This window comes from Nicotiana tabacum, chromosome 22, assembly GCF_000715075.1.
Source record: "Nicotiana tabacum cultivar K326 chromosome 22, ASM71507v2, whole genome shotgun sequence".
NCBI lineage: Eukaryota > Viridiplantae > Streptophyta > Magnoliopsida > Solanales > Solanaceae > Nicotiana > Nicotiana tabacum.
The window spans coordinates 94,458,892-94,484,534 of NC_134101.1; the positions used below are offsets into that span (position 1 = coordinate 94,458,892).

Below are 25,643 nucleotides of genomic sequence, written 5' to 3' on the forward strand. Positions count from 1 at the left end.
GTTAACCTAGACATATTTGTGATCCTTATCTGAAAACATAATTTCATTCAATTTGAATATCATAGATATCACTTTGTTTTATAAATACCCCAATCTCTTTGTTCTTTTATTTTTGCAAGTCAAAACTTATTTAACTCGTCTGTACTTTTTGAATTAGATTGAGATATTGTTTTATCAACACTGCTTAAAAGTAAACGAAACAATTCAACGAAACAATTCAATGTTTAAGTTTCATATTGAGATTTGCATATAGTTCCATGAGACATATTGCGAAAAGTAAGAAGGGAAGTGTACAATTTATGAACATTAGAAAGTAGCAAATATATAAGAATTTAGTAAATTGCAATAAACATAACTAACATCAGCCTCCCAAAAACAATATTAGTCCAATTTAATCGCTTCACCAATGAAGTAATAAACTCTCGTTTTGGATCGATTCATTGCTTTAAGCGACGAAGTCAAAGCTTCTAATAACAACTCCGTGCACAGTAAGCAGAGCTAACACTTCAGATAGCCAAACTCTCCTCCTCTATTTACCCAAAACAACGAAATGACAATAGAAGAACCAATTTACGCCAAAGGCTGAGGTAAGGCACATGTTTGAAAATTTTGAAGGCGTCACCGTCACATGTCTAGAAAGATATAAACCGATCGTTGAGCTCAGTTCAGGGGAAATTAAAGAGCTAGCTTATTGCTCCATCAATTGGAGTAATATAAGCTCGATTACTCCCACAGATTTTGGCTTTCCGTTAGAACACATATAGATGAATCCAGAAATAATAGAAATCTGCATGAAAATTTATGCCATGTCAAAACATCTTTCCGTTTAAGTAGAGCCAAAAAAAAAACGACACTCATGCGAATATTTTCTATTTGGCTACACAATAAAGGTGGAATGGTTTCCATCTTTTAACTTTAAGAATATTTGTGTATCAAAATGCATACATGCATCAATACGTACGTGTGCCCAGACATACATACATTTGAGTAAAATTGTGAAAGGAATACACACATACACATATATTTCATACGTAAAGACAAAATGTTTATTTTTGTTTAGAGGCTTTGCCATATATTTTATTTAAACGGATAAGAGATAGCAATTTAAAAGAAAGGGATAAGTAAGTGAAATCAACATGGACAGAGACTATGGAACACATTTTAAGAAAAGGCCAACATCATGGTCTTGAAGGAGGATGTCTATGCAGTGAAAGGTTTTATCTCTATTTCTTAAGTCAAAACCACTTGAATTTTCCCCTGAATTTGAGTTAGGAAGCAAATCCAACAATAAAGAAGTAGAAGACTAAAAAGAAGGATCGACATGTTCACTCCAGTTCACTCAAAGAAAAATATACAACAACATACCCAGTGTAGTCCCACTAGTGGGGTCTGGAGAGGGTAGAGTAGCAGTCCTTACCCCTACCTTTAGCAGAGAGGTTGTTTCCGGTAGACCCTCGGCTCAGGAAAGATAAATGGAGCCAAAGAAAAATATCTCCTTCTATTAATATTGAAGATAATAAGACTACCTTCTATTAGAGGGATGTTCTACAATCATTATCAATTGGTTATAGCTCTTTTTGGACCCAAATGAACTAGTTCTGAAGATACAAGTGAAGTATAATTCAAAAGCAAAAATCACGAACAAATCATCTAATTCTGGTGCACTCCAAGTATGAACATAGATTGCCTTCCATGTTTTCTATCGAATCTACAGAGAAAATATAATTACCTACAACAAAGATAAATTTAACTCAATCTGATCTAATTAGCAGCTGACCTTAGCTTAAATTCTTCAAAATTTTGCTCTTAAGCAGAGACGACGCCTCTTGCCATGAAGATAGGGGCAAAAGCCACCAACTCCCCAGAATTCCAACAAGAGTAAACTCCTGATCTTTTAGTTCGACCTTAGCCACAGAGAGAAACAGATAATCTGCAACTTCAACTTTCTTTGCATATAATGACTGCAGGAAAAAGTTTAAGAGGACAGCTACAAGTATCAGTAAGTAGTGCCGAAGCAAGATTTCCGCTAAGGGGTTCAAAAAAAGAAAAAGTTAAAAAGGTTGTAGCTAATGGGAATATAACCAATGACCTTACAAAGGTTTTGAACTCCCTTGACCACTAAGCTATGCTTTTGGGTTATGTCGAGGGAATTCAAAACATAATGTATAGAGGTAAAAAACAGATTTTGCCTTATATACACAGTGTAATTTTTCAGCGAAGGGGGTTCGGGTGAACACCCTTCCGTCCCCCTAAATCCGCCTCTGTCAGTAAGTCACATTAAAACAATGAGCATATGTTTTCTAATTGAAAGGTGCCACATCCTATTTCACGATGTGCTATAGTATCAACTGCATGAGTGCAATTAATTTGGCTATTTTGACTACTTGAACTTGAATTAAAATGCCAGCAGCATCCATCCTCATACTACACCGAGGAGCTAGATCATGAAACTAACCTTGAACTTATAGATGAATGGTTGTTGGCGAACTGCTTGATGTCGCAACTGAAATATTTCACATCAAGTGTGAGCAAAACATGTCAGATATCTACCTCTTGATTGAGATGATGCTATATGCACGCTAAAATACAAACTCCATTCACAATTTCTATGGAATAGACAGAGAAGATATATAAAAGGAAACATGTTAATTAATCCACCAGAAAATGACGATGAATCCAGCTATTCTGCCCCTGCTCTAGCGCAGATGAGGGACTTGGACAGAATGTATAGAAAGAATGGTCCTTTACCTGTTCGACAAGGACATAAACTGATAAAGGGCTTGGCTTTGTCGTAAGAAGAATAATAGTGACTTTAGCTGCAATAATTATTGGATGACCCCAGTTCATCAACACAGTAATCACAAACAAGAGAGGAACCAACAGCTTCCTTAAAGTCATTAAGAGAGATCGACGACCTTCTTCAGTATCTGAATCACCGAACAAGCCCAAATGATGTTCATCCAATAGACCATCAAGACCTAGAATGTGATTAGAAAAGAGCAAATATTCACATAAAATTAATTAGACCACACTTTCCAAGGCAAGAATAACATGCTGCATTTAGAAAAGAGCGCTGGTACACATATAGAATGTTTAATTCAAATTATCATAACCATAAACTTCTCACCATCAGAAGAATATGCAATGCGAGGAGAAAGCTTAATAGATCCAAGCAAAGCCGATAAACCAAATGCACTCCATAAAGTGTAACTGCGCCCTACAAGTATACCAACAATGAAACAAAGATCTTCAATACAAATCAGGAATCACAAGTGGTCGTAAAGGCTAACTAAAATATAGAACAAAAAGTACCAGCGATATTTTATATCTTTTTGTTGCACAACTTAATAAGAAAAAAGGGGAATTATACTCGATAACTATCCATCGCAACGTACTCAAAGATGCAAAAGATAAAGATAAGCTCATTAAGTTATACCCTCAATTCAAAACCAACTAAACCTTTTATAAATAGGATGGATGCAACTAAAACAACACATTTTAATTAGCGACTAAACATTAGTAAACACTTGATTTACATAATATACCAATTCAACTTTTGCATTTGAAAAAAAAAGGAAATTAACATGTGCAGATAAAGACACAGATCTTCCGCGATAGATGAAGATAAGCATTTCCAGTATTTTCCAGCTGATAAACTAGGAAAGAACCATGACACATACCACTAGTTCTAAGTTGAGTCTGCTTAACTTAATCTTACAATATATTTGGCTAGAACAGAAGGAGAATGGAAAGTAAAAGTGGAAAGGTAGATATCCTACAAGTTAACGTTTCCATTACATTTCAAAGTACCATGGAAAAAACAGTATTCCATTTCTCTTCTATTTTCCTTTATACTATACCAATCTACCTATGCATTGAATACTACATCTTAGGGACGGAAGTGATCCTAAAAGAGAAGTCTTTCTTTAAAGTTATGAAACTGTAAGCTGCTCTCTCCTCTCCTTCTTGGACCAAACAAACGTATTACAACGCCATACAAAAACACCACTTGGGGGCAGCTCCGACTCCCTAATAAGCTTCATAAACAAAAACATCAAAACTCTAACAAGGTACACATACAGAGACTATACTCCAAAACTTACCTGAATTTTGCACTTTTCTAAAGTAATGGTGGAATGTCTCAAAATTAGATCCCCCAGCGGACTTTGACACCCGACTGTACACCTGAGGCTTTAGGCATCTCATGAAGGTCTTCAAAGGTGCAAATTTTCCATCAACTGCAACAAATTATGAAGAAAAAGAAACAGGTATCTGAATTTGCTACACCTATAAAAGAGAAAAAAGAATGATTCATCAAACTACAAATAGCAGGATGACAGTGATTTTAATAATACTCCCTCTACCCCATTTTATGTGGTAGAATTTTAGTCTAGAATGACATCTTTTTTTTTTATTTAGAAACAATTGAACTTTAAACTTTCCATTTAGCTAATGAGATGATTTAGCTGCATAAATGTCTATTGCTTATTTTAAACTACAAGTTTCAACAGATTTTCTTTCTTAACCGCTATATCCGGTCAAACACCTCACATAAATTGGGATGTGGGTCCGATACCAAATACTTAGCTACTGTACTTTCCGTTGGAACTGAATGCAATATTGGTATGTTCCATAAGTTTTACTCCCTCTATCCCAATTTATGCTATATTTTTCTTTTTAGTCTATCACAAAAAAAATGACACATTTTTTTTAAATATTTTTAGATTAACTTTAAACTTCTTAATGAGATGATTTATAGCCACATAAATATCTATGACTCGTTTGAGACCGCAAATTTTAAAAGTAATTTTTTTTTTAAAACTTTGTTCAATCAAACACCATTGAATAAATTAGGACAGAGGGAGTAATAATTAATTTTCATGTAAAAGTAGCGCAGGCGTTTAAGAGAATAGGACCTTACATGGGATTGTGGAACGAGAGAGATGGAAGTAAGGAGAGGCCAGAGAAGTCCCAAATGGCTGTAAATATCTTACTGCAGACATTATTGAAAATGAATGTAAAGAGTAATTTATCAGTATTTCAAGTTTGAAGCTTCATAGGCGTCTGCCGACGGTCGGAATTGTCAACTCGGAGAAGAAATTGAACAGAGTAGCTGGATTTGCCAGCCGTAACCAAACGTGTGCACTATTACGACGGAAATCTCGCCGTTTCACCTACAGGAAAGCCACGCAATTGATTAATATTGAATAATGATAAAAATGGCTCTTTATATTTGGGAGTTAGGTTCAAAATGGTCCCTTAAATATATCTTAAATAATTTTGATCCTTTAAATTTTCTAAAATTAAACACTTTTGGTTATTAAACTTTTCGAAATCGTTTTTTTTTTACATGAATTCACATTTGGAGGTACATTTTTTTCTAGTTTCAGCTATATGTGGTATTTTCTAGAGCCTAATTCAGCTTTTAGGTGTAATTTCTACAATTTTATTTATTTATTTTTATGTCAAATGTAATCTTTTAGTATTATAATTTTTAGATTTAATAGAATTTTTTGTATTTTGGATTAATGTTTTTTCAAAATTTTACATAAAATCTGACCGTCAAAGTTTATTAATTATTTAACAGAGTCTAAAAGTGCTCACTTTTAACAACCTTAGATGATCAAAGTTATAAAAGTATATTTTAGGGATCAATTTGACCCTATCCCAAACATAAGGGATCATTTTGTCATTTTATCAATATAATATGTGTAGGCATGCAAATTTAATTCAAAGGGAAAATTTAGACTATATTTTAAATATACTAGTCCAAATAAATATTATGGGCTAATATAATTAAATTAATTATTTAAGTCCAATAAATATTGACTGGGCTGGCCCATTTAATTGGGCTACAAATGATGAGCCCATATCATTAGGCCCAAGAAGTCATCTTCCTAGAGGCCCAATGCCATGACGTGGCACGCCAAGTCAAACAAAAGAGCCAATATGATCGTGTCATGTGTCAAAATGACAAAGCATGTCCAGTCACACTAAAAGACCAATGAAATCACGCCACGTGTGCAAGTGACATGTTCTGGCCAATCAAATGCGGTCATGTCGCATTTCAATTTGATTGGTCGGAAAGAGTTTGTTCTTATCACAACTCCTTCTTTCCACAACTATAAATAGGGGTTTTCATAACTCAGAAAAGACACCAGAAGTTATAACAAGAAGCAAGAAAGAGCTCGTGGATCAAACGCTGCAAATTCCTCCACAAGTTTCAGGCTTCAAGTTCAAGTTCAAGAAATCAAGTGCAAGTCCAAGAACGAAGAACAAATCAAGGTCAAGTTCAAGCAATCAAGTTCAAGCTCAAGAACAAGATTATCGTTCGAGGCAACAAATACATATTCAAGATCAAGCTCAAAGGCCCTTGAATTTTATTTACTATTGAAAAGAAGAATCAGAGGATTCATAGAGATTGTAACACTCAAATATTCGAAATAAAATACTACGATTGTTGCGATATTTTTCGGTCTTGATTTTATTTTCTCGACGCAAATTATTGTCTACAAATTCTGGCACGCCCAGTGGGACAATCTCTACCTTTCATCTCAACTTTTCAATCACCAAAGTTCAAGAACATTGAAATGGCTTCGAAGAAAATCAACTCCAAATCAACATCCACCAAGGCTGCTAACTCCAGGTTCTATGCTGATGTGGAAAGCATCCTCGATGTCACCTTTGGAAGCTTCGAACCAGTTACGAGGAGCAAAGCAAGCTCTTTAGGACAACAAGCACCCCAAGTGTTGTCCGCATCAACCCCTGTTTTCGGATCTTCATCCTCAAAAGGAGCAAGATCTTCCACAAATGCATCTGAAGGAGGAAGCGAAGTTGCTGAAAAGATCAAGAAAACTCTTGCTCTGCTTGACCTCTCTGGCTCCAAGCACTCTGCTATGAAGGAAGATGATGATGCTTCAAGCGATGGATCCTCCCCACTTACACCACATAGCGTGACCCAGTCAAGGATCAATCTGTGTGAAAATCCATGCTATTCTCCGTCATCGATGACAATCATGCAAGCCATGGTGACAAACACTTCATCTATGGAGGAGCAGTTGGCAAACTTGATGGAAGCAATCACTAGCTTGACCAAATGCATGCAAAATCAAGAGGCTAGAATTGACAAGCTAACAGACAGGGTGGGAATCTTGATGGAAGAAGAATCTACCCATGCACCCGGCAAGCTCCCAGAAGTTCTAGAGAGTGACTCTCCCCAAGACAAGCAGCATCCACTAAGGCTATCCCTGTCTCATCTGAAGGGATGATTCCAATCGATCAACTGAAGGAGTTCATCGAAGGAACCATTAAGAACAAAATATGAAGTTGCTGCCAAATCCTCCCTTACATATGCAAAGTCGTACACTGCAAGGGTCGATATGTTGAAGATGCCTGCTGGCTATCAACCTCCGAAGTTTCAACAGTTTGATGGTAAAGGTAACCCAAAGCAACATATTGCGCACTTCGTTGAGACGTGCAACAATGCTGGGACTTATGGAGATTACCTCATCAAGCAGTTTGTTCGCTCGCTAAAAGGAAATGCTTTTGACTGGTACATGGACCTCGAGGCTGGATCTATCGACAGTTGGGATCAACTAGAGCAAGAGTTCCTCAATTGCTTTTATAGCACAAGACGCACGGTAAGTATGATAGAGCTCACAAATACTCGTTAATGAAAGGGGGAACCAGTTATCGACTTTATCAATCGTTGGAGGAATGCAAGCCTCAACTGCAAAGACAAGCTTAGTGAAGCTTCAGGCATAGAGATGTGCATCCAAGGCATGCATTGGGGATTGCTCTACATCTTGAAAGGTATCAAGCCTAGCACATTTGAAGAACTTGTAACTCGTGCCCATGACATGGAATTGAGCATGGCTTCCGCTGGAAAAGAAAGGCCACCCATCTATGAACCTCGCAAAGTGAATGACAAGCAAGAAGTCAGGAAGTGGGGCAAGTTCGTACCCAAGTCTGAAAGCAAAGAAGCTATGAATGTCAATACATCACTTGTGAAGTTCACGACGAAGGAGAGCAAGAAGCAGAGTATGAAATCCACTTCGTTTCAAGATAAGCTAAGTGGGAAGTTGACTCTAAAAGAAATGCAGGAAAAAGAGTACCCATTCCTGGATTCTGATGTGCCAGCCATTTTCGAAGAACTCCTCGAGTTAAATCTCATTGAGCTTCCGGAGATGAAGCGACCAAATGAAGCTGGGAAAACAAATGACCTGAACTACTGCAAATATCACCGACTTGTAAGCCACCCTCTGGAGAAGTGCTTTGTCTTCAAGGATAAAGTCATGGACTTAGCTCGCGAAAAGAAGATCGTGCTTGAAGATGAGAAATCAAGCGCAAACCAAGTCTCCATCACCTTTGGCTCACTCAGTCCGGATGACTTGTGTGGTTTTAAAGAAAGTAAAGATGAAGAATTACTGGAGAGCGACAAAGCTGAAGTCAATCAACCTGATGGCGATGAAGGTTGGACATTGGTGACTCGTCGTAGGAACCACAAAAAGAGCCCTAAAAAAGAATCAATAGAACAACCAACAAGGAAGATGATGGTAAAAAGACCAACGAAAAAGAATCCAGTTAGGCATTTGAAGAAGGCAAAAGTGGAGATGCACCATCCTCAAAAGCCACGAAATCTAGTGACCTTGGAGGAGTTTTTACCAAGTTGGTTCCGCACGAAGATTTCCCATGAGGGCATTGATGCCTCTTGTTGCCATGCTGACAAAGGGGAAGAAAAGATTGATGACCTACCATTGGCACCACCTTCGGAAAAGCCCATTGAGTCTTTTCCTCAAGAAGTTAATGCTTGTGAGGAAAAGGTCACGTTCACAAATGACGATCTTTTGCTATGTGACACTCCTCATAACCGCCCATTGTACCTGGTTGGCTATATGCGCGATGAAAGGGTAAATCGAATTTTGGTTGATGGAGGATCCTTAGTGAACATTTTGCCAATCCATACTGTGAAAGAACTTGGTATTCCCATGAACGAACTCTCAGAAAGTCGTGTGATGATCCAAGGATTCAACTAAGGGGGGCAAAGAGCCATAGGCGCGATCAGGCTGGGAATCACTATTGAAGATATGCGATCAAGTGCATAGCTGCATGTGATCGACGCAAAGACTTCATACAATGTTTTGCTTGGGAGGCCTTGGATACATGAGAATAAAGTTGTTCCATCTACCTACCATCAATGTTTGAAATACTGCGAGGGCGAAGTCGAGAAGACGGTAGTTGTTGATGATGAGCCATTCACCGACGCTGAGTCACACTTCGCCGATGCAAAGTTCTACTTGAAAAACCGCATTGTGAAGGAGCTGAAAGTTGATGATGGTATGAAAAGCAAGAATGACGAACCCATAACTAAAAGCGCTAAGGTGACTATTGGTGAAGCTAAAGTTGTTACTGAGGAGATACCCGCCAACGTGAATAAATATCATAAAGGGGGTATTGCGTCTTATGGAAAGAAAGTAAGTCCCGCGCTCCAATATGTCCCTAAAAGGAAGAAAGATGAGGGCGAATCATATAATATCCAAACCAAGACGCTAAGGGAGTTAACTCTTCCGGTAAAACAAATTGAGGCAGTAAAGTTGCCCTCAAAGTCGCTTGCAGGGTTTGTAGCCCATAATCGTTTGCAGAATGTGGCACTCCCTACAAAGCGAACAGATGAAGGTTTTGATTCTAACGCTTACAAGCTATTTGCAAAAGCTGGATACAATCCCAATGAGCTGTCAAAGTTAGGGAAGCTCCCATCAGAAGCTGCAACGAGGCAACCCCGTGAAGGTCTGGGATACAAGCAATCGTCACCAGTGCGCATCTCAATAAGAAGGGCAAGTAGCAATTATATCACTGTAGAAGACGAAACTGCAGCTTCCAATAGGCCTTCTGTCTTTGATCGGCTTGGAAAATCAACTGTGAGAACTTCTGTATTTGAGAGATTGGGTCCATTAAAGAAGGGGAATAAATTCCAGAGAAATCATCGAAATACAAGAACACCCGCTTCACCCAAAATTCAGGAGATTTCTAAGGATTTCCAAAGTTTGGTTTCTTCCAGAATGAGGCGACAAACAAAACTGATAGTTTCATGTGAAGAAGTACTGAAGGTAAAGCCATATATTGTGGTCTACACTAAGGAACGTAACGAAGATGAAGAAAGTGTAGGTTCTTCGTATCATATCACTGTATAAGGCGAGAATGGTGTTTCATCTTCGATGGAAGATAATGTGGAATTGGAGGATGTTTCGCCGTGTTATCACATATCCTTCAATGATGGGGACCCTCAAGAAGATGAAGATGCGAAAGATGCTCCACCTGAACTTGAAGAAGGAGTGAAGACAACAGTCGATGCCTTAAAAGATGTTAACCTTGGCACTGATGAGGAACCAAGACCCACCTACCTAAGTGCTTTACTAGAAGCTGATGAAGAGAGCACTTATATTGAGTTACTCAAAGAATTCAGGGATGTCTTTGCTTGGAGTTACAAAGAGATGTCTGGCTTGGACCCGAAAGTAGCAGTCCATCACCTTGCAGTCAGAAATGGTGCTCACCCTGTTAAACAAGCTCAAAGGCGTTTTAGGCCAGACTTGGTTCCCCTGATTGAAACTGAAGTTAACAAACTCATTGAAGCTGGATTTATTCGAGAAGTTAAATACCCAACATGGGTTTCAAGTATTGTCCCTGTAAGGAAGAAGAATGGCCAAATTCGAGTATGTGTTGACTTCAGGGACCTCAATAATGCATGTCCCAAAGATGAATTCCCGCTTCCTATTCCAGAGCTGATGATCGATGCTACTATTGGTTACGAGGCAATGTCTTTCATAGATGGTTCACCGGGCTATAACCAAATTCGCATGGCACCAAAAGATGAAGAGCTTACTGCATTTCGCACCCCCAAGGGTATTTATTGCTACAAGGTAATGCCTTTTGGCTTGAAAAATGCTGGTGTTACTTACCAAAGGGCTATGCAGAATATTTTTGACGATCTTCTCCACAAGAATGTTGAATGCTATGTTGACGACTTGGTGGTGAAATCAAGAGAGAAGGGTGACTACATGAAAGACTTGAGGATGGTATTTGAATTGCTCCGGAGGTACCAACTTAGGATGAATCCGTTGAAATGTGCCTTTGGAGTTACTTCTGGAAAGTTCCTTGGTTTCATTGTCCGACATCGAGGGATCGAAATTGATCAAGCCAAAGTGGATGCCATTTTGAAAATGCCTGAGCCTCGAGATATCCATGAATTGAAGAGTCTGCAAGGAAAGCTAGCATACCTTAGAAGATTCATATCAAACCTGGCTGGGAGGTGCCAACCATTTAGTCACCTCATGAAGAAAGGTGTTTCTTTCAAGTGGGATCAAGCTTGTAGCAATGCCTTCGAAAGTATCAAAACCTACTTGATAAAGCCTCCAGTTTTAGCAGCTCCTATACCAGGAAAGCCATTGATACTATACATTGCGGCGCAGGAAAGGTCTGTTGGAGCATTATTGGCCCAAGAAAATAGTGAGGGGAAAGAAAACTCTCTTTACTACTTGAGCAGGATGATGACACCTAACGAGTTGAACTATTCGCCAATTGAAAAGTTATGTTTGGCGCTAGTCTTCTCAATTCAAAAGTTGAAGCACTACTTTCAAGCTCATGTTGTCCGTCTTGTTTCTAAAGCAAATCCCATCAAGTTCGTGATGTCAAAACCTGTTCTTAGTGATCGACTAGCGAGATGGTACCTCCAATTTCAACAATTCGAGATTTTGTACATCCCTCAAAAGGCTGTAAAAGGACAAGCATTGGCAGACTTCTTGGCAGATCATCCGATACCTGATGACTGGGAGCTAACTGATGAACTACCTGATGCGGATGCAATGGTCGTTGAAGTTCAACCCCCATGGAAGATGTACTTTGATGGTGCTGCGCATCGTGGGGGAGCTGGGGCTGGCGTAGCATTTTGTCACTCCTCAAGGTGAAGTCTTGCCCTACTCCTTCACCTTGACACAACTCTGTTCCAACAATGTTGCTGAATATCAAGCATTAATACTTGGGCTTGAAATGGCCGTTGATATGAAGCAATTGCAATTGCAAGTCTTTGGTGACTCCCAGTTAGTGGTCAATCAGCTTTTGGGTAGTTACGAGGTCAAGAAGCCTGAACTACGCCCATATTATGATTATGCAAAAAAGTTGATGGGGTGACTCAGCGATGTGACTATTCAGTATGTACCAAGGAAAGAAAATAAGAAGGCTGATGCTTTAGCTGCTCTAGCTTCATCATTAACTCTACCTGACCAAGCGCAAGTTACCGTCTGCCAGAAATGGGTAGTACCGCCGCCAAATAAGGTCGAATGTGAAGAAAACGAACTCAAGCATCTTGTTGCTATTTCTGAAGTTGAGAAAGAAGAATGGCAACAACCCATCATCGACTACTTATGCTATGGGATACTTCCAGAAAATCCGAGGAGGAAGACTGAAATCCGTCGTCGTGCACTTCGCTTCCTTTACTATAAGGATACTCTATACAGAAGGTCGTTCGAGGGAGTACTCTTGCGATGCCTAGGAGAAGAAGAAGCTCTCCAAGCTTTGCAAGAGGCACATTCTGGGGTATGTGGGTCACACCAGTCCGGACCAAAGCTCCACTTCCATATAAAAAGGATGGGATATTATTGGCCAACGATGGTAAAAGATTGCTTGGACTACGCTCGAAGATGCAAGGCTTGTCAATTCCATGCGAATTTTATTCATCAACCTCCTGAAGTGTTGCACCCAACTGTTGCATCCTGGCCATTTGACGCTTGGGGATTGGATGTTGTTGGACCACTACCAAATTCCTCTGGTGGACATCTATACATCTTGGCTGCAACTGACTACTTCTCAAAATGGGCTGAAGTTGTTGCTCTTAAGGAAGTAAAAAAGGAAAATGTTGCAAGTTTCATCCGAGTAAACATTATTTATCGCTTTGGCATACCTCGTTACATAATAACGGATAATGGAAAGCCATTCGATAATAGGTTGATGAACAGGATTTGTGATCTTTTTGGCTTCAAGCAACGTAACTCTTCGATGTACAATGCTGCCGCCAATGTCTAGCTGAGGCATTCAACAAGACTCTATGCAACTTGTTAAAGAAAGTTATCTCCAAATCCAAACGAGATTGGAATGACCGTATGGAAGAAGCTCTATGGGCATATAGAACGACTCATCGCACACCAACACAGGCGACTCCTTATTCCCTCGTTTATGGAGTCGAAACTATCTTGCCACTTGAGCGTCAAATACCTTCGTTACGACTGGCTATTCAAGAAAGGATCACCGATGAAGAAAATGCTCGACTTCGATTAGCAGAGTTGGAAGCTCTTGATGAAAAGAGATTGAAAGCTCAACAAAGTCTTGAATGTTATCAAGATCGATTGTCTCGCGCCTTCAACAAAAGAGTTCGTCCGAGATCCTTTTAAGTAGGAGATCAAGTCCTTGCCGTACGAAGACCCATAATTACTTCCCATAAACCTGTAGGGAAGTTCACTTCAAAATGGGATGGGCCATATGTCGTACAAGAAGCTTATTCAAGTGGGGCTTACAAGCTGGTTGATGCAGATGGTTTGAGAATCGGCCCTATCAATGGCAAGTTTTTGAAGAAGTATTATCCATGAAGTTGCAAGTCATGACGCTCCTCGACATATGAGCCTAAACTGCAAGTCACGATGCTCCTCGACGTACGAGCCTAAACTACAAGTCATGACGCTCCTTGACGTACGAGCCTAAACTGCAAGTCATGACGCTCTTTGACGCATGAGCCTAAACTGCATGTTGCTACACTCCTGGCCCGCAAGAGTATAAACTGTGTACGGCCCAAAAAAAAGTCCGCTTGGTTGAAAATCTCGAAAGAGGTGGCCTAGGAAAAAGTTAGGACGTAAAAAAAAAATCTACCCAGTCTGAACTACGGTATGACTTGATCCTCTTCACCGAGGTACGTAGGCAGTTTAGAGTTTCATTCTAAGTTCAGTCGCATAAGTTCAAAAGATACATATTGCCCCAATTGTTGTCCGAGTGAAGTATGGAGGAATGCAAAATCAAGCTGAAATGTCATCCTCTTGTTGAACTTTGATCTCATTTGATTTTAAAAAGCAACCCTCCACGGTAAATTGATATCTTCAAGTCCGTTGGTATTCAAGTTGAAGTCCCCAAGTTAAAATCTTCAACTCTGTCGGTCTTCAAGTTGAAGTCTTCAAATTCGCCGATCTTCGAGTTGAAATATTTAGGCCCTCCAAGTCTCAAAGTTGAAGTCTTCAAGTCCTTCGGTCTACAAGTTGAAATATTCAAATCCGCCGATCTTCAAGTTGAAATATTTAGGCCTTCCAAGTCTCAAAGTTGAAGTCTTCAAGTCCGTCGGTTTTCAAGTTGAAGTCTTCAAATTCGCCGATCTTCAAGTTGAAATATTTAGGCCCTCCAAGTCTCAAAATTGAAGTCTTCAAGTTCGTCGGTCTTCAAGTTTCAGTCTTCAAATTCCCCGGTCTTAAAGTTGAAATATTTAAGCCCCCCAAGTTGAAGTCTTCAAGTTCGTCGGTCTTCAAGTTTCAGTCTTTAAATTTGCCGATCTTAAAGCTGAATTGTTTAAGCCCTCCGAATCTTCGAGTTGAAGTCTTCAAAGTCCGCCAAATCTTTAAAGTTTTCCAAGTGTTCAATTTGATGTCGTCTTCAAGTTGAAGCTTTGTAACTTTCCAATCTTAAGGTGGACATATAAGCCCCTTTGTACCTTAAGTTGGCCTCTTCGTGGGTTTGTCCTTAAAAGGAACTATAACTTTCCAATCTTAAGGTGGACATATAAGTGCCTTCGCACCTTAAGTTGGCCTCTTCGTGGGTTTGTCCTTAAAAGGAACTATAACTTTCCAATCTTAAGGTGGACATATGAGTCCCTTCGCACCTTAAGTTGGCCTCGCCGATAGTCGAGCCATTTTGAGAGTAATCTCTCCAAGAAACGGGCCATTTTGAGAGTAATCTCTCCAAGAACCGGGACACATTGAGAGTAATCTCTCCAAGAATCGGGCCATTTTGAGAGTCATCTCTCCAAGAATTGGGCCAAGGCCGAATTGAGAGTAATCTCTCCAAGAATCGGACCATTTTGAGAGTAATCTCTCCAAGAACCGGGACACATTGAGAGTAATCTCTCCAAGAATTAGGCCACACTGAGAGTAATCTCTCCAAGAATCAGGCCATTTTGAGAGTAATCTCTCCAAGAATCGGGACACATTGAGAGTAATCTCTCCAAGAATCGGGCCATTTTGAGAGTCATCTCTCTAAGAATTGGGCCAAGGCCACATTGAGAGTAATCTCTCCAAGAAACGGGCCATTTTGAGAGTAATCTTTCCAAGAATTGGGCCACATTGAGAGTAATCTCTCCAAGAACTGGGACACATTAAGAGTAATCTCTCCAAGAATTGGGCCACATTGAGAGTAATCTCTCCAAGAATCGGGCCATTTTGAGAGTAATCTCTCCGGTAGTCAGGCCATGAAAGTAATCCCTCCGATATTTGGGCAGGGATGAGTACCCATCCCTTCACTCCCTAAGATTGTTCTCTTCATGCATGGATCATCGTTAAACAAGAACATATCCTTCTCGTTTGACCTAAAAAATAAAAATAAGACACAATAAAAAAAAAAGAAAAAAAAACGTTACCTGTCGGGGATGAGCTCCAGCAAGTTTGCAAATTGTAGATTGATGCTTAATAATCACAAGAGCATGAGATTTATATAGGTGTGCAAAGGCAACAGTCGGGGGACTTTGTGCGATGTGGGAACTACGACATTAGTCTTCGAAACGGACTCGGACTCGTTAAGGAAGGCGGCTGAAGTTTTCATTCTCCAAGTCAGCAATGAAGTAACAAGAGGAGATTCTTTGGAATTAACAAGGCTGAAATTTTTGTGCTACTCTACGTGTCATTTTAATAAGGGAACATGTTTAGAAAAAGGGGGACAAAATGTAATTGACAAACATTTGGAATTGACGTTGAAGACATCATGCTTTTGTGAAAGGATTCAAATGCGAACAAACTGATCTTGGCATGAATAAATAAATGGGTCATTTGATTAAAGATTAGATTATTAGGTGGTTCTTAATCTGATCGTTTGGAGGAAGTATGTGGTTTCAGAGATTTGTACTTCAACTCTAGTCTTGGGTAAATATCCCGACAAGTCTTGAAGTAGGGGCATTTGTATGCATGCAAATTTAATTCAAAGGGAAAATTTAGACTATATTTTAAATATACTAATTCAAATAAATATTATGGGATAATATAATTAAATTAATTATTTAAGTCCAATAAATATTGACTGGGCTAGCCCATTTAATTGAGCTACAAATGATGAGCCCATATCATTAGGCCCAAGAAGTCATCTTCCTAGAGGCCCAATGCCATGACGTGGCACGCCAAGTCAAACGAAAGAGCCAATATGATCGTGCCATGTGTCAAAATGACAAAGCATGCCCAATCACACTAAAAGGCCAATGAAATCACGCCACATGTGCAAGTGACATGTTCTGGCCAATCAAATGCGGCCATGTCGTATTTCAATTTGATTAGTCGGAAAGAGTTTGTTCTTATCACAACTCCTTTCCACAACTATAAATAAGGGTTTTCATAACTCAGAAAAGACACCAGAAGTTATAACAAGAAGCAAGAAAGAGCTCGTGGATCAAACGCTGCAAATTCCTCCATAAGTTTCAGGCTTCAAGTTCAAGTTCAAGAAATCAAGTGCAAGTCCAAGAACGAAGAACAAATCAAGGTCAAGTTCAAGCAATCAAGTTCAAGCTCAAGAACAAGATTATCGTTCGAGGCAACAAATACATATTCAAGATCAAGCTCAAAGGTCCTTGAATTTATTTACTATTGAAAAGAAGAATCAGAGGATTCATAGAGATTGTAACACTCAAATATTCGAAATAAAATACTACGATTGTTGCGATATTTTTCGGCCTTGATTTTATTTTCTCGACGCAAATTATTGTCTACAATATGATTACCTTTTTTTTTTTACAAAGTAAAGTTAGATAATGTGAAATAGAAAAAAGGTTTAATAAATTCACTCACTCCGGGATAACAAATGCAAAATAAAATAAATAAATAAATAAAATTCTTATGCTAATATAGCTTATTGAGTTATCAAGTGTATAAGGAGTTTGGGGTGATGACTTGCTAGTTGAAAAACATAAATTTGATGATCATATTATGTATTCAAGTAAATTATCATTTTCATGAAATTAAGTGCACCAAATAATTAATAGTTGTACTAATGGTGTTATATAATTCAAAACATTGGACTTAAAAGTTAAAATGCCTGGAAGATGACTTGGAATAAGATCCTATATAAGCTTAAGGTAGGGTTAATTTCTTAAGTAGTCACCAACTTATGAGAATATTTTATCAAATTTATTTGTTTTGGGACAACAAAGTTGCCCAATTTTTATTTTTGGCTTTAGAACCAAGAATACCCATTTAGTATGCCATGTCATATTAAAAAATATATTTTAATGATAAAATCAATGTCTCTTATACCCATTTAACCTACCCAATAAGAAAATGGGACTATATTAAAATGATCTTAGACAAAATTGGTCATAGTTGCCATATTATTGTTTCTGTTGTATGATGGTTTAATATATTAACGATAGGAACTTTCTAAAGTAGAGCCATATTTTTTTTCAAACTATTATGTATTAAATTATTAGAATAATTTACATTCTCTAAAGGCCAGAAAATAGTAAGAAAGAGGGCGGTGAAAGCCAAAATATTACAATTTTTAAAGTTAATAATCATTTTTTAATTTAAAGGTTAATTGAATAACCTATTTTAATTTAAGTATAAGTTATACCGCATGTATACTTTCCTATGAAGGTACTAGACTTCCAGATTTGGTTTTAAAAATAATTCTGAAAAAGATTCATGTATTTAGCTCATTAGCTTTTGGTTTCTACTGTAGATTTTTAAAGCCTCACCTTTTGGAGGTACAAAAGCAACGAACATTGAATAAAGAACCAGAAGAAAGAGCTTCTAACATCAGATTTGGTGGTATTGTTCGCCCAAAAGATAATACAGTTAAATTCGTAACGTGGTTTGTAGATACGTAGATTAAATTGATCCGAAAAAATAAAAAAATGAAACGCAAAAACAAGTAAAATAAGAATAATTAAAGAAAAGACACGCTTGAGTTTTGAATTGATTTTCTCCGGAAACAAGAACAATGCCAAAAACTTAATATTAGCATAATAGAGTTTTGCAGGATAAGAGAGTAGTATTTGTCACAACGCAAACCGATGGGTTGCGACGGGTGCGTGAGTCCTACCTATCAAACGTCTTTAAGCATGCGTCTAAAATATAAACCTGAATAACATCTGCTGAATTACGAGAATAATGTACATGAAGGAAATCTGCCCAAAAAGGCATACATTCATATACGTGCAACATACGTAGAGCGAGCCGACAAGACTGTTATAAACAACTATACATTTCAAAACTGGAAGCCGGCAAGGCCACATACTATCTAACTAGACATACTGTCTACAGACCTCTAATAGAAATATAACTGTACAAAGACGGGACTGAATCACGTCATATATATACAAACATATCGTACCAAAGTCAAATGCAGCTCCGGATCAAGTGGAGCACGCCAACTCTCGCTGATCAAGGATCTTAAGGAGGGGGATCGCCAGCTTGCCTCCTGCACCCGCGGGCATGAACGCATGCCCCGTGAAATAGGGCGTCAGTACGAAAAATGTACTGAGTATGTAAGGCATGAAAATTAGTACTGATAGCGTCAAAATAAAAGTGAAAATGACCGACGTTTATTTGAGTTTTAGTATTTTACTGTAAAATAATCTTTCTTATTTTGCAGCAAATGTCATCTTTGTATAAGAAAAAAAGATGAAAAAATAAAAATAAGAGAAAGAAGAAAAGAAACCAAAATGCAAAGGAAATTCCATAAACGAGAGCCAGTACTGATATAAGGAAGAACTCTTTTACTACATCAAATTATAAACAAAAATTGCATGTTGGAGCAGCAAGTGGACATAGGAATATTCCAACTAGACTCATTGTCTAGCAATTAGAAGACAACAATGCAAGTGGCATATGCAAAAGGGCGAATAATTCAATTAAAGAAGAATTCAAAACAGGAGCTCTCACAACTATATAAAGCAACCATTTCCTTGGCTTCAGACATCAAGGAAGAGGGAGAATTCGGTGTAAATAAATTGCCAAATCAGTTGCCTTTCCCGTTCTTTTCATCTTTAGCTTCTTTGTTAAATGCTACGTTAGTGTGAAGCCAATTTTGAATTGGCTAGTTCTATTTGTGTTTGAAATAAAAAACTCCATTGTCATCATTATTCTATTTTGTGATAATAATTAGTTAGGGAGATTCACATCGAATATTTCTTTCTATTTTCTTATTTGATGAAGAAAAAAGATTCTTGTGATAGTAATTACTTCACTATGGAGTAATTTTTCTAGTGCTAGGAAAATGATGAAGCTTGATATTCTGTTATAACAGTAGTAATTATTCTTCAACTTCATGTGTTTGGCCTGAAACTTTATATTTAGCATCTACTTCAGCAGTAGATATTAACCAGATTTCCTGGCATCTATTTAAGTTTGTATAAATTAACTTTTACAAATTTTGTAATCGAAAGAGCAAAATAAGTAATGAAGTTAATTTTAGTATAAACAAGTTGTTGCTTGAATGTTAATTACCTGCTGCAATATATAACTAAGATGGTATTAAGGATTGTAATCGCAAGAGCAATTCGAATCTTAATTAGTTATAACAAGTGAGTTAATCGAAAGAGGCTCCCCAAAATAAAAAGAGCATGTTTTAGTTCTGACATATATTCCCTGCGCTTAATATTGTCTATTTTTATAGTAAAGTTGTGTAATCGAAAGAGCATGACTAACTAATAGATTTAAGTGATAATATGTGAGTGTTAACTGCCAAGGACATTCATGTATTTGTGGGAATAGAAGTTGAATAATAATTGAACCTATGTTATAATTGCAATATCAAGTGAAGTCAGGATTCCAGCACTTTCTTTTAATCATATTTGTGAAAGAAAATAATTTTTTTTCTCGCTGCTACTTTATTTATTGACTGTTAATTAATCAATTCACCACTCCATATCTTCTCAAATAGTAATTCAAACAAAACTTATTTGTAAGAAAAGATTAACCAATCCCTGTTGACCGACATCTCTCTATATTATAATAATGCTCTTTTATACAAGGAAAGAGTAAAAAGATGGCATGACAAGATGATCAAGAACAAGAATTTCAAAGAAGGTGACAAGGTTCTTTTGTACAATAGTCGCTTGAAGCTTTTTTTAGGTAAATTCAAATCCAAATGGACAGGTCCATATACAGTCACTAAAGTTACTCCATATGGGGCATTTGAAATCCAACATGTCAATGGTGGTGACAAGTTCAGAGTAAACGGGCACCGATTAAAAATATACTTGGGTGGAGGATATGAAAGGCAGACTTCTGTCACTTTCATCCAATAATCCAAAAGCAGATAATTCGTCTTGAAGACATTAAACTTAGAACTAATCTATCTCCCTCTCTCAAATATATATATATATATATATATATATATATATATATATATATAATATTGTTAAATAAAAAGAAAAAAAGGAAAAAAGAGAGAATCAATAAAGTAAAAAAGGAAACAATTGCAAGAATTGAGGCTCGTCAAAACGAGCTCAACAATAAGAAAGCTCTCAAAAAGTTTTATTTTATTTTATTTTTTTATTTTTTATTATTATAATAAAGGGTTTGCTAGTATATAAAATTTTACTAAAGCAATCAAAACCATTTAATTAGTATTGTTTCTCTCTCTTCCTGTCGCCGACCTGCACCCTTCAATTTCCATCCCACCTCTTTCCACCATGAAAACTTATTTCGAGCTTTTCCGGTCACAACCTGTCACATCAAATTTATTCCTCGTTCTTATCATTCTTTTTTATTCTCTTTTCTATGCAGCAGCCGCAATTGTTTTCACCAATTTCAAGTGGTTCCAGTTCTATTTAAACTTCATGCTCTTTTTCTTCTTTCTCAAAGTAGTTTTTCTCTTTCACTCATCTCATAAAAAAAAGGGAAGAGATTTTTTTTTCTTTTCCTTTCTCTCCACCAGGCCAACACCAATATCCTCCATTGCCCAAATTTTAAACTCTGGCATGGGATCAAGAAGAGACCACTCTAGCTCAAGAAGCAGGAGAACTGAAAATTATGATTCATCCAAATTTGTCTCCCCACTTGCACAAACTTGGTTTAGAAACAATATTCATCGCAATTTCATCCCAGAAAAAGGAATGAAAATTTTGCCTCCAAGGGCAAAGAGCGAGGAATCTATTGGGGCTTATTTACCATCACAATTGGACCAAATTCCTGCAACAACCTGATGAATTCATTCCTACTTTGGTTCAGGAATTTTACTCAAACATCGACAATGATGGTAATTACACATGGGTACGAGGTAAGATCATTTACTTCTCTGCTGATGCTATCAATACCCTATATGGACTTGACGAAGTAGATGACACTACAGCAATTGATGTTCTTAATCATTCCAATATTGGTGAAATTGCTGATGTCCTTTGTCCGTATGGGATGGATTGGATTTATAAACCGACTGGTGAGCCAGATTTCTTTAGAGGAATAAATATACATCGTATTGGTAGGGCTTTATTATATTTTATTAACAGTCGTCTTTTCCCAAATCCAAACCATGATGAAATTCGAGTAAGAAGAGCAACACTGATTTTTGCAATATACAAAGGAATGCGGGTAAATGTGGGTAAGATAATTAATGAGCAAATCAACTTCTGTAGAAGAGACAACAGTATTGGATCATTTTACTTCCCATGTTTAGTGACTGCTTTGATAAAAAAAATGCTAAAGTGATAATTCCAGAAGATTTGCAAAGGATCATCCTAAGAGATCCTATTATTATGGCTTTTCTAGCTAGTCAGGGAGACACGACTGGGCCACGTCATGCAGAACGAGCTGCCCTCAATCAAATACAAGTTAGAGAATGTCAAGCACAGGTAATATAAGCTGATTTAGATCCACCGTAACCAAGGAGAGAAAGAAAGAATGTTGTTGAAGGATCTAGAAGACTGGAGGATCAGATGATGACCATGATTGGTCGTCAAGAACAATTACAACATGACATGGCAGTTATGAGGAATATTCAAGAACGAACCTTTGCCCACTCCACATCCATGCTACAATCTCTGGAAGCACTCGTAGGGAATTTAGTTAATGCATATCAAATTACTAATCCTCATGCATTTTTTCCATACACAGGACAACAAGGGAACATGGTAGCACCACTACCACCAGCGGGGAATCTACAGTTAGAAGTCTTGCCTCCTCTTCCTCCAATAAACATATCAGATTTGCGAGGCATAGATAGAACAAATTACATGGGAAATTATATTCCTACTGAAGAACCAGACCCTTTCCAGCTATTCCCAATAGCTGGTGATTTTGGTGGGTCATCACAAGTCCTGGATCCTCATATGTTTGGAGACTTGGGTATTGTACCTGAATCTATGGCGTAGGAAACTAATGCTACATTCATATCCATGGATCCATTGATGGTATCTGCTCCACTCTTTTCGAAAGCAGAAGAGATATGTGAAACAAGTGGAGATTTTACCCAGCATGAGGGTGATCAAAATCAGCAATAATAATTTCAAAAAAAAAACTATATATATATATATATATATATATATATATATATATATATATAATTGTTAAGTAAATAAAAGGGCCAAGTTTGGGGGAGGCTGGGGTATCACTCGCTCCTCTCTATCTCTCTATTTTGCTACCTTTGTTTAATGTTATTGTTGATAGTATGTTTTGGTGGACGCGTGATGATGAGAAGTGTCACGACCTTAACCCCGAATCCGATCGTGATGGCGCCTCTCGTGAAGACAAGGCCAGCCAGACCAAAACAGAGTACCTCATTTAAACAGTTAAATACCATATGTAGTTCAAAACATGATATAATAACCATAATTTGCGAAAGTAATGATAACAACAGTAGAAACCATCCCGATACAGCTCAAACCGGGGTGTCACAAGTCATGAGCAACTAATAAATCCGGATACCAGTCGACTAGATACGAAATCCGATACAAAAGTTCAAGGACATGAAAATAGTAAGATAAGGGAGGCACGGGGGCTGCGGACGCCAATAACTACCTCGTATTCTCCGAAAACACTACCTGGACTGGGAGGATCATCACTCAGGAGCGGACTCTGCGATGCCTGAATCTGCATACACGGTACAGGAAGTAATGTGAGTACTCCGACTCAGTGACTAATAATCATAAATAATGGCTGAAAGCAAGAAAACACGTAAAGGCACACATCAATTCTATATCAAGCAGTAAAAAAATCACTTAAAGCAGTAAATCACTGAAGAAGTCAAGTGAAATCTCTTTAAATCAGGTAAAACGGGTAATTTAGCAGGTAAATAACAAGTAGAAATCCACCCCTCGGCACAGTGTCAATCACTCAGAACAATATCAGCTCCTCGGCTCACTCTCATCACTTAATGCTCATTCTCAGCTCTCGACCTATATATCTCTCATAATACAGCTGCGTGCAGCCCGATCCGTACATCGCTGCGGCGTGCAACCCGATCCATATAGATAGTCGACTACGCTCACTGGGGGTGTGCAGACTCCGGAGGGGCTCCTACAGCCCAAGCGCTATATTGCTGCGACGTGCAGTCCGATCTATATAAGTATTACTGCGGCGTGCAGCTCGATCCATAACATATATAATACCTCACCATTGGGTTCTCAACCCCTCTCAGTCATTAGCCTCACAGCCTCTCGAGCACAATAATAGAAGATAGGGATCTCAGCCCACAAATTCCTCCATTTAGGAATAGTATGATAAAACTAGCTCGAATCGTTTAAAACAGAGAGAAACATGACCGAGGATATGATTTTTAACAAGTATAGTGAGGAAAAATCAGTCAAAATCCCCGAAGGGTTCAGATAGTTGGCACGAAGCCCAAATATGGCAATTAGCCCCCAAATCATGATGATAACAAATAAGTTTCGATCAAATACGCGGTAAAATCATCAGTCGGGACGGACCAAGTCTCAATCCCTAGTAGTAAAAGACCCCACGCTCATCATCCAGCACGTGTCTCACCTCAATATAGCACTACAATGTGCAATCCGGGGTTTCAAATTTTCAGGACATCATTTACAATCATTACTCACCTCGAACCGGCTACAACTCTAGCTTGCAACGCCTTTGCCCCTCGAATCGGCCTCCACACGCGTCGAATCTATCCGAAAGTAGAACGAATACGTCACAATATGCTAAGGGAACAAAGCCCAAGCGAATACAATCGAAAAATATCAAAAATTCCGAAATTAGCAAAACCCGAGCCCCGGGCCCACTTCTCGAAACTCAAAAATTTTCACATCAACAGGTTCCTTATCCTTCCACGAGTTCATACATATCAAAAGTTCTCAATTCCGACCTCAAATGGCCCTTCAAATCCCAATTCAAAAAATTCAAAATCCCAAGCCCGAGTTCTTCCATTTTTAGCTTAGGTTCCATGAATTTCTAGGTTAATTTCACAATAGAATCACGTTTTAGGTTCATAAATCTTACCTCCAATCAATTCTCCTTGAATCCCTCTTCAATTTCCCTCAAAGAGCTCTCAAAATACTCAGCTATGGTGGAAAATGGTTCAAAATCGCGGATGAAATGTTTTATAAACTCACTGCCCAGTTCTTATATTCCTTCTTCACGATCGCGAAGCACAAATTTTTACTTCCCAAAAATAACCCTATGCGAACGCGACTCAATCCACGTGAACGCGAAGCTTCAGGCCTCACACTTACGCGAACGTGTTCCCTCACACGCGAACGCGAAGAACAAACTCCACTGGGCTCCAAATCCTTATACGCGAATGCGACCCTCTCACTGCGAACGCGAAGCACCAATTCTTAACCTTCCGCAAACGTGAGCCTTCAAGCGCGAACGCGAAGGTCTAATTCCTGGCTTGCCAAAATCCTTCTACGCGATCGCGACCAGCTCCACGCGATCGCGAAGGCCAATTCTTCTGCAACAGCTGATGATCAATTTCTGCAATTTTTCAACATGGAAAATGGTCCGATTGACCACCCGAAACTCACCCGAGGCCTCCGGGACCTCAACCAAAAGCACCAACACATCCTAAAATCTCATTCAAACTTGTTCCAATCATCAAAATACCTCAAACAACGCCAAATCCATCAACTCACATCGAATTCAAGCCTAAGTTTTCTAAAAACTTCCGAAATACGCTTTCGATCAAAAACCCAACCAAACCACGTCCGAATGACATAAAATTTTGCACACACATCACAAATGACATAACGAAGCTACATCAACTCTCGGAATTCATTCCGACCTTCACATCAAAATCTCACCTACCAACCGGAAATCGCCAAAATACTAACTTCGCCAATTCAAGCCTAATTCTACGCCGGACCTCCAAAACCAATTCCGATCACACTCCTAAGTCATAAATCCCCTCCCGAAGCTAACCGAACCATCGGAACTCACATCTGAGCTCTCTAACACACAAGTCAA

The 25,643-nt window shown here is 38.4% G+C and overlaps 1 protein-coding gene across 6 annotated transcripts; it reads right to left on the bottom strand.

Annotated features, from left to right (window-relative positions):
• Positions 1-206: 206 nt before the first annotated feature.
• On the bottom strand, positions 207-15,677 carry LOC107769935 (uncharacterized). 6 transcript variants are annotated; one of them, XM_075244509.1, is made up of 8 exons: positions 15,659-15,677; positions 4,922-5,174; positions 4,104-4,238; positions 3,128-3,217; positions 2,749-2,978; positions 2,456-2,503; positions 1,778-1,961; positions 207-787 (listed from the first exon to the last, which is right to left on the bottom strand). In XM_075244509.1, exons 2-7 carry the CDS (start codon positions 5,001-5,003, stop codon positions 1,779-1,781), a joined length of 768 nt encoding a protein of 255 aa, XP_075100610.1. In that variant the 5' UTR covers positions 5,004-5,174; positions 15,659-15,677; the 3' UTR covers positions 207-787; position 1,778. The 6 variants fall into 6 exon arrangements, with proteins under 6 accessions (XP_075100610.1, XP_016444678.1, XP_016444680.1 ...); XM_016589192.2 differs by lacking the exon at positions 15,659-15,677 and having other exon boundaries at positions 4,104-4,287; positions 4,922-5,210; XM_016589194.2 differs by lacking the exon at positions 15,659-15,677 and having other exon boundaries at positions 4,917-5,210.
• Between the last annotated feature and the right edge of the window lie 9,966 nt (positions 15,678-25,643).

Excerpts from the sequence above, each read along its gene's own strand:
- LOC107769935 (XM_075244509.1), bottom strand. The coding sequence starts at position 5,003 with ATGTCTGCAGTAAGATATTTACAGCCATTTGGGACTTCTCTGGCCTCT. Across the intron at positions 4,239-4,921 it reads CTCTCGTTCCACAATCCCAT|TTGATGGAAAATTTGCACCT; the intron begins GTAAGGTCCTAT and ends AATTTGTTGCAG. Across the intron at positions 2,504-2,748 it reads TTTATGTCCTTGTCGAACAG|TTGCGACATCAAGCAGTTCG; the intron begins GTAAAGGACCAT and ends GAAATATTTCAG.